The sequence below is a fragment of the Magnolia sinica genome, chromosome 19 (assembly GCF_029962835.1).
Source record: "Magnolia sinica isolate HGM2019 chromosome 19, MsV1, whole genome shotgun sequence".
NCBI classification, from domain to species: Eukaryota; Viridiplantae; Streptophyta; class Magnoliopsida; order Magnoliales; family Magnoliaceae; genus Magnolia; species Magnolia sinica.
Window position 1 is genome coordinate 5,769,431 of NC_080591.1, and position 16,452 is coordinate 5,785,882.

Genomic DNA, 16,452 nt, shown 5'->3' on the forward strand with positions numbered 1-16,452 from the left:
CGGTGGGTGTCATTATCAATGCTGTTTCCTCTGGAGTGGTCTACTTGGGCCTTCGATCTACGTCAATTTTATTAACATATAAAAAAATAACATGGAAAAATGGATGGACTGTGTGGATAAAACCCATACATCACGGTGGACCCCTCAGAACCCAATCTGCGTCCGATATAAACATGCGTCGGGACGTACTGTAGCAAACGTCCAACAGCGAGAGTAAAAAGCCGGGATGCATTGAATAAAATCCCCCCAAAACCGAACAGATTTATAGAAAAATCGAAGGTAAAGGGTCTAAAAACCAAAAACGTCAGGGTTTCTTTTCTCTCTCTTTTTCTTCTTCTGATAGGAGGGGAGTTCTGTCTCTCATTCTTCACTGAAAGCAAGAATCATGGCCGTTGAAGCTCCTAGATCTGGTGGTGGGCCCGCCGATTCATACATAGGAAGCTTGATTAGCTTGACATCGAAGTGCGAAATCAGATACGAAGGTGTTCTTTACAACATCAACACCGAAGAATCTAGCATCGGCTTGAGAAATGGTCCTTTTCTTTTGCCTCCTTTGTTCCTTCCCTTTGATAGTGGGTTTTGGGGTTGGAGGGATTTTTCTGCGATTTTGGGATGCGGGTTTTTGTTTTTGTGGGATTTTGATGTATGATTTTCTTTTAAAGTGTTGTTTTTGTGGTATTTTGGGATGTGGTTTTTTTTTTTTTTTTTTTTTTTTTTAAATTTTATTGTTGGGATTTTTGTAACTGGGTTCTGTTTTTTCTGTGATTTTGGCTTTCGGGCTTTTGTTTTTGTTGATTATTATTATTTTTTTAAAATTTGGATTTTGTTTTTGTGGGGATTTTCTAACTTGGTTTTATTGCGTGGGATATTTAAGTCTTCTGTCATATTTGTCTTTAGATGTTCTTTTCGAGGAATATTAGTTGCTTTGATATCCCTATGTGTGCATGACCCACAGAAAACACCAATTATTGCATGCATTTTGGCATGCAACTTAATTAGCTACTGAATTTGTTTTTGGGATTCTTGTAATTTCCATTGTTTCGTTGGGTTGCTTAGAAGATTTTGAAAGCTTTGATTTGATGACATGTCGAATCACCTTGAATATGTTCTTTAAATGTTTGATTTTTTTATTTTTTATTTTTGAAAGGGCCAGATGTTTGATATATTGTCACATTGGGCTGTCCTTTTTTATATAGAGGTTTGGAGCCTTTTGCGTTCTGTGATTTGTGGATGGATGTACAAGTCCCAAGTTTGGATTGTTATCGTTTTTCCTTTTTACTTATGTATCTAATATTAGTTGAGAAAAATATAATGCATTTGTAGTTCACCCTGCGCCTATGCTGTTATCGTAGAATTCTCGAACTGAACGATATTTGTTCATAGGAATGCTGTTGAAGAGTTTGTGGTTTAATTATGTGTAGAAGATGGAACCAATGCAAAAGTGTCCCTTTTCCAATTATGGTTGGGGTGAGATTCTGAGATATGTTGATCACTTATGGCATATGTGCTTTCTTCTCTTAGTTTCTATGCCAAATGATCATACAGGCAGTAAGTGTGAGCTTTCACTTACATCCCCATCATTCCCACCACCGTGTCATATGTGCAGGACATCCCAACCGTGGAAAAGATGGGTCATGCCAGATCCCCTCATTAGTTGGCAACCCTTATGTCAAGTCAGACCATTGTCTGTCCATTAATTTCGACAGTGGAGCCGCATTAAGTCCCCGGCTTTAACCTCATAGGACTGCCTGCGACATTAAACAGCTCGGCTGTCCATGCAACTGCCAACTTTGACACTTGTTTTAAAATGCCCGTGGCATTCTGTATGTCTTCAAGAAGATTTTGAGGCCACCATGCAATGAAGTGAAAGGCAGTCCATGCTCTCGTCCTCTTTCAACACATTGAACTGATGTTAGGAAGAGACATTCCTATTCTGGAGGTGGGCCAAGGTTAGGTTTTTGTCTGCCACCTCTATCCAACAAAAATCCTAAGGCCTTAACTCTTCGAAGCTCTGATACTGCCACACTTTTCCAAAAGGTGGGATCCTCACCTCCTTTGGTAATCAATATCTTGAAAATTCTTTTGTGGACAACATATGATTGGGGCCTATGATCCATATTCTAATGTCTTTGTCAACTGGGGGACTGGAAAGCGTGCACATGCGCGTATGTGGAGAAATGGTGATTTTTTTGAAGGGCAAATAATGAATTTTTATTCAGAAGAAAAAAAACAGAGGTATGTGTAGGCTTGCGTGTGAGAAATAGAGAACTTTTATTCAAAAGAAAGGCATAGAGGTGCGAGTGCATGTGATGATTTTTTATTTTTATTTTTTATTATTTTTCTTCTAAAGAGAATAATAGAGGAGAGGGAATGGATTCTGTAAACAAAGAGAAGTTCTAGAGACACCGTTCTTTGCCAACACATTGGCCAACTCATTAGCCACTCTACCAACATAGACAATTGAAGCCTTTAACCTCAATGCAAATTGATGAGTTTTGTTGAAGCCACTCTATCAACTTGGGCGATTGAAGTCTTTAAGCTCAATGCAAAGTGATGAATTTTGTTGAAGATGAAAGAGAGTTTCCAAGGCTCAAACTTGCCCCTGGTCTCTAGAAGCCTAGTTAATCTCTCTGAAGGAATCCTCTTCTACTAAAAGCTTACTGACAAAGTTGTCTACAAAGATGCACAGCCCTTCACGGTGAGCCAAATCCTCTGCTCTAGCTATGTTCCCTTCGCTGATAGGACCACTAAGGAAAAGAGGATATCGCTGTTCTCATTTCTCAACAAACCAATTCTACTATCTGTCCATAAGTTCTTCAAATATAGGAATTTCATAGTCTGTATATGCCTTCATCACATTGGCCCCAAGGATTCCATAAGACTACTTAATTGAACATTCTATTCTTTAGTCTTGTTCTACAGCCTTGGGAATTATACACTAGGGTTTATCCCCTAGTTACACGTCTTCCTAATCTAATTCTTTCCTTGCTTCCAACTCTAGCATTCAAATATTTTTTGTCAGTGCCTTCTGTTTTTGTCTCCAATTCTGCTCATCCCTGATAAATCATTGACTGTTGCCTTTCAATAATCCAGGAACTCTTGCTCACCATCTTTATTTGATATGATGCTTCTCTAAGGGTGGACAGTTCATTTCCAGAACTCCATCATTCTGATAGTTGGACTGATTCTTCTCTTTGACTCTCCCCGCATCCATGCATTCTCTCATAACGGTTTTTGTACTATTTATTTATTTATTTTATTTTTCGTGAATGGTACCGAAAAATTTATCAGCACTACTCAAAAGAGGGTAAACGGAAAGAACAGATGCCTGACAGAAATGATGAGAGATCATCCAAAAAGCAATCAAGTGATCATATCCAAAGGCCTCAATACCCAGAAAAATCCTTTTACAACCCTTCATTTGGGGCAAACCCAAGGCCCAATCAATCACCCAAACTTTTAACCCGCTGGAAAACTGACTCTGTCAATTCCAACATTTTTGTTGAAGACTGTTGTTGCACTCTCTCCGAAAATGATCAACCCACTGTCTGAAGAGAGACGCCATATGACAAACTTTTTTTCTTTTTGCTACAAGCCTCTCTGTTCGAAGCACAAACAAAGGCGTCAATCGAAACTGGTGGAACCCAGTCCGTGCTGATCAGCGCTATGACTCTGCTCCATATCTCCTGACTGAACTTGCAATGAATCATGAGGTGGCTTACGGACTCTGTGTCTTTGAGGCACAACAGGCAACCATTTCCAATTGCCATTCCTCTATTCCAAAGGTGGTCAATGGTTAGGCTTTTATCTCTATTCCGAAGGTGGTCGATGGTTAGGCTTTTACCTCTATTCCGAAGGAGTCAAAATTAGATTGAAGCCTGCATATGTGTTGGTAATTCAATTACTCTCCTCTGATGCTACTAAGGTTTCGTAATCCTGGGCCTTTCTAAGTCTCACATGCATGTATATGGCTTGGCATTACATGCTGCCACTTGTGCCAGTGTGGTAGACAGATGGTATGTCTGAACCATTTACGAGGTGGGTCTGACTTTTAAGATTTCTTGCCCAAAAACCAGGCTGGTCAACTCATCAGGTGGGCCACTGTTTGAAACAGAGGGCTCAGAAAATTTCAGCCAAGTTTTCTCTAGCTGTCTATTTGTTTCATAGAGTGTAGCTCACCTGATTGGTGGGCCCAGCCTAATTCTTGTACCAGGGAATCCAGAGTGTGGCCCCCCTAATAGATGGATTGGATCTTATAGTTATGTGCCATGCTGGCACATACTGGTGTGTGCATGAGCTGCCGTGTACCAATGCTCTTGGAATCCCTTTTGCCTTTCTTTAACATATTCTAGTTAAGTATGAAAAACAGTATTGTCTCATAAGCGCAGGACACTGAAGACAGGCAAAAAACCTTACTGCTATCTTCTAAGGTCTGATTGTTGATAAGAGGAGGCTAATTGGCATGTTTAATAAACTAAGGGCTGGCTGTTTGTAAACCTTTTCCAGGACATTCCCTTGTAGAACTAAGTTAAATCACAGATTTATGCTCTGTGCCTTCACTACCTTTCTGATGGATGCGGCCTTACAAAAAATGAAGGCGCTGAGTCGATACTAAAAGTATGGTGGTAATGGTATCAGTGGTCAAAGTTGTCTTCTGCTTATGGAGGAAGTGCCGGATGAGTCTTTGGGAGTCTCCTTCGATATGGATGGAACTATTGTGAATGTCTTTTGTGAGCTGGGTGCTAAGCAAAAAGTGCGAAACTTTTACTGACATGACTTGTATAATGCGAAATACGAGTGGAGAAAGCCACTAGGAATCTTCCATTACAGTCTAGAGAAAGGTGCTTGGATATTCATCACTTGGGTTACTTTCAGGTGTTCCATCAAAATTTAGTTATGACTGCTGGGTTTGGCTAAAGCTGTGGAACTCATTTAGTAGGAATTCATCTAATGGTTATGGGGATTGCATTGTGTTGGTTTCAATCATGGTTCGAGTTGAAACTTGGCTGAGTCAACTCGACGAGATTTCGAGCTGAGTCATTTGGAAACTTGCTTGTGGGCGTGACTCAATTCTCAAATTGACAAGATTTGTCGAGTCAGTTTGACTCAGCCTTCGTCATGACTGAGTTACTTGTCTGGCAACCGTTTTCTTTTTTACATTTAACAACAGTCAAAAGTAGCCAACAAGTTTTGAGCTCATGATGTAATTAGTGAAGCACATGTTTATAACCAACATACCATGTGTTGTAAACTGTTTTTTCTAGCTATTATATATATTTTACTTAACCATGACTATTTTAAATATTTGCTGATCTTAATATCTGTTAATTTAGTAATGCATGTGGGAATTTTTCTCTCTCATTGCTGGTCCCAAGCCTAGATAAAGGAGAGTTGGATTTAGGTTGTGAGCCGGTGTGAAACTTATGCCACGACTTTTATCATGAATCCTAGCAATCTGACATTTCAATGGTGGGACAGGATCCATTTAGCTGACTCCAATAGTTTGGATTAGGCTTAGATGATGATGATCTTCTATGATTTAGTTTTAAAAGCTATGAACAACCTATTGATTGTTGATTCTGATTCGCATCTTCTGTCTTGGCAGTAAGATCATTTGGAACTGAAGGACGAAAAAAGGATGGTGCCCAAATTCCTCCAAGTGACAAAGTTTATGAGTACATACTCTTTCGTGGTAGTGACATCAAGGTACGTGGAAAGATATTAACACCTGGAACATTGCATATCTCACCATAGTGAGTCAATTAACAACTGGTGTATTAGCATGTCTACCCTAGTGAGTTAATAGATGGATGAGATATGCATGTCTACCCTAGTGAGTTAATAGATGGATGAGATATGCATGTCTACCCTAGTGAGTTAATAGATAGATGAGATATGCATGTCTACCCTAGTGAGTTAATAGATAGATGAGATATCATGACAATCCATCATGTCTATAAAAATAAATGCGGTCTTTGTTTATCACAAGGGGATGGATAAAAGCACGCATGAATTCTTTCTTTCATTTGATGTCTCCATAGATTTTTTTAAAATTTATTTTTATTTTGAATCTATTTGGTTTACAGCACCATTGCATTGCTAGCTGTTGCATGCCAGGCACTATAGCGTCTTAGATATTTTGCTTGGTGGAATTATATGCAAAAAGGGCCATGGTTAGAAAGTTTATCTTGTAAACCCTAGAAGTTTGGTAATGTGCTTCATTGTTTCACTAACTTATCATGTGCTTAATTGGTTTTGTCTCTCTTTTCTCGATTGTGAGATGCATCCATTGTCAAGTTCCTCTGTGGGGAAATGATGAATAAAAAAGGAGGATATATTAGGTTGTCTGGTAACTGCTGTCACTGAGTTTTGTTTTTCCTTTGAAAAGTATTACAAGCAAATAGGATGGTGTTTCAGTTGCCCCCAGTTTCTATATGAGTGCGGCCCCAAATCTGAAGGGGCATTTCAGATGAACTCTTGGCTGTTTGGATACACCAACAATTTTGGAAATGGTTAAAAATAAGATCTGAAAAAAATTACAGTTAAGGGCCTGTTCGGTGTCAACTGCAGAATTTATTCTCAAGAAACAATTCTTTGTAATTGTTTCTTGGGAATTGCTTACGAAATTGCATGTTTGTAAGCATGCATAAGAAAAACAATCTCCCCATGAAGGTTTAATGGTGAACGTTGAATCTGAAACATTTCTTGTGGCATGGCCTACTTAAGTATTGGATCTACCTAATTTTTGGAGTCATGCCCACACATGATATGGCAAAATGGATGTACAGAGTGGATGTCACACGGTCATTGTGGTGGGCCCCACAGAGCTGCAGCCGGGGGTTATAGGAAAGTTGCATCTGTCCGGCTTCTTGAGAGATGAGATTTGTTAAGCCAACACGTGTGCTATACAGCTAATGTACACGCCACTCTAATCCATCCATAAGGCACTGCAATATTCATGCCCTAGCCCAAGAATTATTAGGCTGATCCACTAGTCAGGTGGGCAACAATTCGCAAAACAAATGTATGGCTCTAAAACACTTGGCTGAAGTTTTCTTACTCATTTACCTGTTTCCAATATTGGGGCCTATCTTTTGTTGGACCAGCATGGTTGGACCAATCGGTCACGGCACTTGTGTGGAGGTGTATGGCTCTGCACGAGAGAGAGAGAGAGAGAGAGAGAGAGAGAGAGAGAGAGAGAGAGAGAGATTCACCCGACATGCCCAATATATAAGTCATATCGGCCGATATGTATCATACTGTGTATTGAGAGTCACTAATATGTATGCATTACACAATAATTTGAACCAAGGTCAAGAATATAAACTCATTTTGTTGAACACAATTTGCTAATCTAGAACAATTTTGAAGCATGTTTGGAAAATAAAGCAGAGAGAGAGAGAGAGAGAGAGAGAGAGAGAGAGAGAGAGAGAGAGAGAGAGAGAGAGAGATTCACCCGACACGCCCAATGTATAAGTCATATCGGCCGATATGTATCATACCGTGTATTGAGAGTCACTAATATGTATGCATTACACAATAATTTGAACCAAGGTCAAGAATATAAACTCATTTTGTTGAGCACAATTTGCTAATCTAGAACAATTTTGAAGCATGTTTGGAAAATAAAGCACCATCCATCACATGTCCATGAATTGACCATTTAAGATATAATTTCACTTTGTTTGTTGGTTATTGTCTATCCAAGCTTGAAGGCTCTAGAAGGGCAAGGGGAAGGTCCATAAGGAAATGTGTAGAGGTATTATGAAAAGCCTTGATTACCTATGGTTTAATTGAGGTTATGGTTGTCGATAGAGTAGAATGGCAGAATAGGATGTGTAGCTGACCCCTATTTGTTGGGATAAGGCTTAGATGACAACGACAACGACTTTTACCACATGTTGTTTGTCGACAATCAATGATGTAGGACAATTAACCACTTGCTCTAAAAGCTCGAACCGATAAAGCATGACGAATTAATCCCTTTATCTTATTGCCTAGGTTTCACATCCATGGGTTAGGTCCTCGGCCAAACCCTCCTCGTGGGCCCCAAATCCATGGCCGCTCCCTTGTGAGCCTCAAATCACATGGGTTCCGCCTCACATGAGCCACCCGTCTCACACGGGCCCCAAATCACATGGGTTCCGCAGGCCGCCCACCTTGAGTGTGCTCCCGCATCCCACAGGTCGCCCCACTTGAGCCCGGTGTGAAAATGCCCCTGCATTAATTAACATTTGCAAACATTATCGTAATCATAATAGATCCATCAAACATCATCATTATGATCATCACCGTGCTCATTGTTGTTGTTGCCATTATATCATTAGGGCCTAGGGGTGTCAATGGGCCAAGCCTATGCTAGGCTGATGTTTGTCTAATCATTGAAGGGTAAGGATTGTCCCACCAAGAAGATTTTTATGGCAAAGTCTATCCATGGTGGTGCCCATCGGATCAACATCTGGGTCACCGGACCATGGCTCCCATGCATACAGACTCAAGACCAGAAGATGCTAAGCATATCCTTGGCATGTGAATCATACAAGTCCATAAAAATTTCCCAGTTTGCTTTACAAGTTGTTGCGGTTTACCTTTTGTTAATGAGGTGCACTCTAGTGGTACCAGTACCACCCTAAGATTACAGTGATACCAGGCAGGTGTGGGGCCCACTTGATTTATGAAGGACATCTAACCCATCCATTAGATGCAAGAGCTTGTGTCACCCTCAAATATAAAAAATCAGCCCGATCCAACACTCAGGTGGGTCACAGAGCAGGGACACAAGATGGAAGGAGATGCATGGGTCTGACCATTCCTCCAGGCCAGATTAAGGACATGAATGGCTCTCAACTTGTTCCCTCTGGTGTGGCCCACCTGAGTTTTGGATCTGGTTTATTTTTTGGTACTGGGGGTAAATTGTGGTTGCGCATCTGATGGATATGGCTGGATGTCCTGAATAGATCACGTGAACCCCACTTCTGTCCAGTACCACTGGAGCCTGCCCCTTTGTTAATTTTACCTTTACACGTACAGTTTAATATAGATAGTTATTTTCGTTTTTATTTATTATTATTATTTTTTGGGCATGAAAACTTCTAGGCATACATTTGGATGATATTCATTCGTGAAGGTTTCGTTTATACTTGCCCGCTTCAGCATTGTACTTCGGATGATTAGATTGCTGATCATATGACTTGCTTGTGATTCCAGGATTTACAGGTTAAGTCCTCCCCACCCGTTCAAGCTACACCACCGCCGCCACCGCCGCCTATTCACAGCGATCCTGCTATCATACAGGTAAGAAGACTGCCTTACATATGTGAAGTTTCAAACTGTCTTGATATCTTGCTTGCAATTGCGAGCATAACAATCTCGAGCTCCTCTTTGTGCAGTCACACTATCCTCGGCCATCGTCTGCAACCTCAAGTTTGCCTTCTGCTGGGAGCGTGACCATGGCAGATCCTAGCTCACATGCTGCCCAGCTAGGGCTGCCTAGGTCACCATTCCAAGGTGGTTTGCCTTTATATCAACCTGGGGGAAGTTTGGGGTCATGGGGATCATCACCTGCACCTCAAAATGGTTCTGGGCTTCCCATGCCAATGTACTGGCAAGGATTTTATGGGCCCTCAAGTGGGCTGCCTCACCTACAACAGCAACAGCAGCCTTTGATTCGTCCTCCGCCAGGCTTGCCAATGCCCCAATCCATGCAGCAACAGCCAATGCAATATCCTGGCATGAATGCATCGTTGCCGACTGGTGCTCCAAATCTGATGGAATTTCCTTCTCCTTTGTTGCCACCAGTTACTGGTACCCCAAATCTAACCTCGACTACTTTGCCATCGACTCTAGCTCCCATCCAAGCTGCCGCCTTAGCTTCTGAAACATTGCCGAGCCTGATGCCAAATAAGGCTCCTATTACCTCTGTTCCCTCAACAACTCAGAGCACAAGCTTGCCATTGGTGCCTCCTTTAACCACTACTAGTCTTGATATCAATGCAATGGTGGCACCAGTCTCTGGCAAGCCTCGAACGGTTCCCGGCCCATCCCTGCCCTATCAAAGTATGTCTCAATCTGTGTCCGGCATTGTTGGGCCGTCCACATCAAGTCATACTGAAACATTGGTGCCTCCTTTGGTAACTCCAGGCCAGCTATTGCAGCCTGGGCCCACCACGCTTTCTTCATCCCAACCATTACAAACTGGGAAAGATGTAGAGGTTGTGCAATCCACCTCATCAGAACCATCAGCTTTGGCTCCGGCTGAAGCTCAGGCACCGATATTGCCATTACCTAGAGTACCGGATAATAAGGTATGTCGTTGCTTGTTTCTAAATTAAACTCCAGAAAGTTCCTATGGTGTCTCCCTTGCTCAATCCATTTTCCATCAATATAAATCTACCCATCATCATATTTTGTTCAATATAAAACAACCTATGCAATATTTGAACAAAACCTGCTAAACGTTCTCCTTCTATCAGTATCACATGCATGGCCAATGGAGATATATGTAGGGCTATCAACTGGTCTGGTTCAGGTCAGGTCCTATGGTACCCGTCCCTGGGCTAACTGGGTTCGGGTCTTGCTGGGTCTGTATCTGTATCCCGTGCGATAACTGATACTTATCTGTATCCTAAGGATATGATATGTAACACGATACCGATATTTAAAACATTGTTTTCGATTGTGTAAGTTCCAGATGTCACTTGTATCGCTAGTGTATGGACGATATTTCGATAATATTGCCAATGTATCGATATTGCCAAAAAATTGTTTATTAGAAAAAATCCATTTCAAATGTTTTTATGGGTGCACGGTTGTATGTATTGTTCAATTTGTCGCTGATAATATCGTGATAATATTTATCGCAACACGGGTGACATCAAGACAACAATCTTTTGTTTTCTTTTTGGTGTTGATGATTTCTCAGCGAAATATCATGTGTTGTTGATATCCTGAAATATCGATAGATGTTTGGATGGAAGGTTGGATGGATAGATGGGATGGTTGGATTGATTTCTTATAACATCACATGCTTTTATGCATTCTTTTTACAATTTTTTTTTCCTAAATATGCAAATGTTTATTTTAGCATCTCCTGAAATTTCACTGGAAAATTCCACTGCTTCCCCCATGTTTTCTCAATGTTTTCCCGCATTTCCAGTTATCAATGATATTATCGGCAATATCGATATTGTTTCCACTCTCCCAAGCAACGGAACTTGTAGTGATACTGATACTTGAACACTGGACTTAGATCTAAAGAAAACTTGACTGAAATTCTCTAAGCATTAATCCTTTTGTAATATCATGGCCCACCTGATGAGTGGACCAATGTATCATTCGCAAGGCTAGCCTATATCTTGGGTCATCGAGTGGGCTTTGGGTTTGAAGGATTTGGACCCTTGTATCATTGCAGCCCTTATGGGGCTGTAGTCTTTCCTTTTCTTTGTGTTGTTCTGTATTCTTTTTTGCTTTTTTAGCGTTTTTAATAAATTTGCATTACCTATCAAAAAAAGAAAAAAAAATAAAATGAGTGGACCAATGTAGTTTTTGGGCAAGAACATCTATAATGTTGGATCCACCTGGTGGACGGCTTGGATATTGCACCTGTCTGCCATGTTGGCACATGTGGTGGCATGTATATGTTATTGTTAGTATGCGCATGTGTGCTTAGAAAATCTACAGATGGGGCTATCCTGTCTGATGTGATTGGTGATGCCCTGAACAAAATTATTTCCAAAAGCCAACTTACAATTTTACTTGTGAGTTACAACGTCGTCGAACTAGCCAGTGGCTACATTAGCTTGAAATGCAGCTTGCTGCTCATATAGACTTCTCTGTGTCCACAAAAAAGTTGAGACCTGTTTTTTCTTTTATTATAAGTGATCATCATCATCATCATCATCTAAGCCTTATCCCAAGTAATTGGGTCGGCTACATGAAGCCTGTTCTGCCATTAATTGGGATCACCTTTTATTATACGTCAGATCAGTTTAATTTAAAATTTCTAGAGGTATATTCTAGTGGCATAAATTTCTATTGTCACTTTAAGCCATAATCTAGTAAAATAGATGTCTTTGTTTCTTTAAGTTACCTTTGGTTGCATATGATGAAATTTCACGGCATTTCATGTTAATCTGTGCAGAATTTCATGATATTTGGTGTCTTTCAAAACAAAAATAAAAAATCATGATATTTGGTGCAACCAAATGCACCCTAAGCCATTGTCTAGTTCATGGCACAATTCTCATATGCGTAGCTGATGCAGGACTAAATTGGTTAAAATTCAGATATGTTGCTGATGCATACAGATACACGTTGGCTTTTCAGCTGTCTAATACATTTTCTAGTTCCAATTTTCTGAACCTTTTCTGTAACTCATTAGTACATTCGTAATATACCTTCTAATTTAGAGACAGTTCACTAAATGGCATTATTACTGGATATTCTGCTGTATTCTAGTAAGAAATTTGGGTGAAATGTGTGTTTTTATTTTTTATTTTATTTTTTAATACTATGAGGATTTTAAAGATGGATTTCTCTTTTCCAGATGAATGGAGCTGCCTTACAAAACCGTTACAGTAATAGGGGTCGTGAAAGAGGAAGAGGGAATGGGGTAATGCATTTCTTTCCTTTCTGCTCTCTAATTACCAGAGCCCCTAATGATATGAAATATTGCTCATGTGAACCCAATATATAATTAGAAAGTGTCTATCTTATACTCCTAATATCACTCATTACGACTGAACTGCAAAGCATGAAATCTGAAATGAAATTCACAATGTACAAGAATCTATTCCTAGTGCTTGCATGGTCCAAAAGGCTGCTCTTAAACTTTCTATTTTAGTGATCATAAAAAGCTTCTAATATATATATTATCTTGTGCTAATTGAACAGAAGAAGATCATAGGACATTGGGATAATAAAGTTTTCTTGTTTATTTACTGCAAATATTTGGTACTTCCTAAAAGGGGGTTGCCATGGGGTTGCAGGATCAACCGATCAGTTAACAAGTCGACCCCTGTTCTCAAGTTCGGCTGTGCCTGCACATGAGCATAGCACTGCCAGAATTGTGAGTTGGGCATGTCTTTGACCTATGTAATATGGGACATGGACATCTGTGTTGGTGTTCGACACAGATATGGGGCATTGGACATGGTGGGTTTTGAAAGTCAGATTTTTCCAAGACACATCTATACAAATATTTAAAGTAAAATGGACAATTATATTTTACTTTTTTTCAAAAACTGGTATGTTGCAGTTGTTTGTAAGGGACTCCTGGGCCACTGCAACTATAAGTGCCATGTTCCCTTACAAATAATTGCAATGCCATTGGGTTTCCCTTACAAATAATTACTTGTATGCTCCATTGGTGCTCGGGGCTGTCAATGGGCCAGGTCATTTTTTAGGCCTGGTTAGAAATCGGGTGTTGCCACATTTGAGTTGGGTCAAATTGGACCCAGTTAAAATCGGTCAGGTTGGGTCCAGTCAGGTCCAGTTGGTTTTAATGGTACTGTTATATACATTAAATATATTGATATTTTTAACAATGGAGTGAGGTTTCCTAAGCCACACACATGTGAGACAGTCTGTTTACACACCAGACGTGTGTCAAAATGGCACATATGTGCTCTTATTTGATCCAAACCCAATTGAAAGCTGGATCCAAAAACTAGATGGGGTATCTGACAGGTACCTGAACCTGATTGGTTCCAGGTAGGTCTTGAAGAATGAGACCCAGACCCAGTTAGCCTGGGTATGGATACTATAGGACCCGACCTGAATCTGACCATTGACAGCCATGGCACAATATAAAAAAGTGTCAGATCCTTGATACATTGCTGATGACAATGAATAGAATATGGGATGCCACTGGACTGCTTTTGTTGAAGCAACAAAAAGGAATCCATCCAAGCTGTGTGAAGATTAATACCTAGTTTATGATCTCTCCCTTTTGGTTCGTTATCAGTTTATGTTGCACATGTCCATAAGAGGCAAAAAAGCACGGTGGATCTTAATCATGGCAGTGATTGTCGAAAACCAGTATACGCTTGCTCTTGCAGTCTCACCTGCACGCACACACAAGCAGGTGCTGATGCTTGCACATCTGGATGCACTTATGGCCATTGGTGTATTTTTGTCCCCATGAATTCTTCCCACCACACCATGATACCTGTTTGAATTTATTGTGAATTTGTTGAGACGGGCCTTGCAGATGTCGCGCGGAGTGACCAAATTCACAGAAGATTTTGATTTCATCGCGATGAATGAAAAATTCAAGAAGGATGAAGTGTGGGGTCATCTTGGTAAAAGCAAGGTTAGGGACAAAGAAGGGGAAGCAGGAGATGATGATGCATATGATACTCTGGAGGAAGATGATGCTCAGTCTTCAAGATTTGAAACGAAGGTAATATAGCTATCCTTGCAAGCTGCACCAATCTCTCCAATGTCCAAACCCAACAATGATTACCTTCTGGAGTAGGATTCTAGTCCTGGTCTGACACACCTGCCAATGTAGCATGTGAATGTGAGATCTGGGTGATGTTCTTTTGGTGCCACCATGTGTGCTGAGGATCCGAAAATCTGGCAGCTCCAGTCACATGACACGTACCCAGTGGGCCCCACCTGATGAGTAGCCTGAATCTCACACAAACATTGGCACATGGGACTAGTCAAGCAAGTAGCCTTTACATCTCTCTCTCTCTCTCTCTCTCTCTCTCTCTCTCTCTCTCTCCATGCTATTTTTATGATTATGATCCTTCTCTTGTTCTACAGCCTGTTTATGTTAAGGATGACTTCTTTGATTCTCTTTCCTGCAATGCACTCGACCGAGGATCAATGAACGGGAGGACCAAGTTCTCCGAGCAGATGAAAATCGACACAGAGGTACGCTGTTTCCCACTTCTGCCTCATGGTCATCTCAATCCCTTGAATGGTTCACTTGATATGTATTTCATCTATGCAGACATTTGGTGATTTCCCGAGGCATCGTGGTCGGGGTGGCCGCGGTCCAGGTCGTGGTGGTGGCCGGTCAAGGGGTCCCTTTTATGGAAGGGGATACGGCTACGTTGGGAGGGGCCGGGGTCAGACCATGTACCGACCCAACTAGCTAGTCAAGGTACGAATGTTAGTATGCTGGTTTGTGTCATCTTTTGGACTATAAAAGCTAATCCAAGGCCACACCTCCCCACCTAAGAAGAGAAACTGATGGGGAGAGGGCTTGGCTTGTAATATCACTGCTTGTCTTTTGTGACTAGTGAGAAAATAAGCATAGTTTCAGGACTAAGCGGGGTTTTTTTTTTTTTTCTTTCTCCTCCGTTTTAGAACCTCAAAATAAGCACTAATACACATGGGCTAATTAGAATGTTGTTGTGTGAACATGAATGCGGAATTTTGTGCCATAGAAATTTTAGGGTTGTGCTCTTAGCGATTAGCATTTTAACCTTCGTTGTCTCTCAAGATAATCTCGGTCGAGAGTTGCTAATTTGTTTACAGTTGGATAAGCTGTTCTGAGTGGATCTTAGGTCGGTATGAGAAATTGCCTTTGGAAGTATGCTCAAACCATGTTTGTAGTGATGGATACTTTGATGCTGTAACCCCCGAGTTTGGAGCCTGGATGACCTCTACTACTAGAAAAGAAGGATGTTACTACTAGAAAAGAAGGATGTGACTTGCATGTATCCTGAGTTACAGGAATCCCCTTGTAACCCAAAGCTGTGCGGCCGACTTTGATGTTTGTGTTATATCCAGTCCATCCATCTGCTTTGCCAGCTTATTCTAGGATGAGTCAAAACATGAGGAGATCTGAAACTTAAATGGGCCACACCACAAGAAAACGGTGGGTATTGAATACCCACCCTCAAGATCTTGGGTGCGACAAAAGTTTTGGATGCTGATATTTGTGTTTTCCCTTCATCCAGGTGGGAATCACGTTGTGTTGTATAGCATACGTACATCATGGTGGGCCCCAGGAAGGTTTCAACAGTGTCCGTGCTGTTTCCTGTGGTGTGCCCCACTTGAGTTTTGAATCTCCCTCTCATATTTGAATTCATGTCCTAAAATGAGCTGCAAAATGGATTGCCAGAGTGTATATAATACAAACATCATGGTGGGCCCAACGGGCTTGGGGTTGCAGGTGATTCATCTAACCTTGTTGGGTTAGAGGCAAGTCGGGTTCTAATAAATTTAAAAAAAAAAAACTCGGAAAAAAAAGACTACAAGAGGAGACCCCTTTTATCAGACTTGTTCTCAAATGGTTCCAATACAATCAGTACTTACAAAACCTAGCCTTGGAAAATCATGTGAAGGGATTTCTTAACTATCTACTGTTACCCACCTATTGTATTCTTTTTATTCATTCATTTGGGAATTTTTGGTGTAGGGGGCCATTTGCAGCGTGCCCATCTGCTCGTTCACATTGAAGACACTAATACAACCTAATCTGAAATGTTTTACCTG

The 16,452-nt window shown here is 40.9% G+C and overlaps 1 protein-coding gene across 1 annotated transcript; it reads left to right on the plus strand.

Annotated features, from left to right (window-relative positions):
* The first annotated feature begins 252 nt into the window (after positions 1-252).
* LOC131234309 (protein decapping 5-like) lies at positions 253-15,280 on the plus strand. The gene is made up of 8 exons (XM_058231093.1): positions 253-533; positions 5,606-5,706; positions 9,208-9,294; positions 9,390-10,304; positions 12,545-12,610; positions 14,210-14,401; positions 14,770-14,880; positions 14,960-15,280. The coding sequence occupies exons 1-8, from the start codon at positions 386-388 to the stop codon at positions 15,101-15,103; spliced, it is 1,764 nt and encodes a 587-aa protein (XP_058087076.1). The 5' UTR covers positions 253-385; the 3' UTR covers positions 15,104-15,280.
* The last annotated feature ends 1,172 nt before the right edge of the window (positions 15,281-16,452 follow it).

Excerpts from the sequence above, each read along its gene's own strand:
- LOC131234309 (XM_058231093.1), top strand. The coding sequence starts at position 386 with ATGGCCGTTGAAGCTCCTAGATCTGGTGGTGGGCCCGCCGATTCATAC. Across the intron at positions 10,305-12,544 it reads CTAGAGTACCGGATAATAAG|ATGAATGGAGCTGCCTTACA; the intron begins GTATGTCGTTGC and ends TCTCTTTTCCAG. Across the intron at positions 12,611-14,209 it reads AAAGAGGAAGAGGGAATGGG|ATGTCGCGCGGAGTGACCAA; the intron begins GTAATGCATTTC and ends CGGGCCTTGCAG.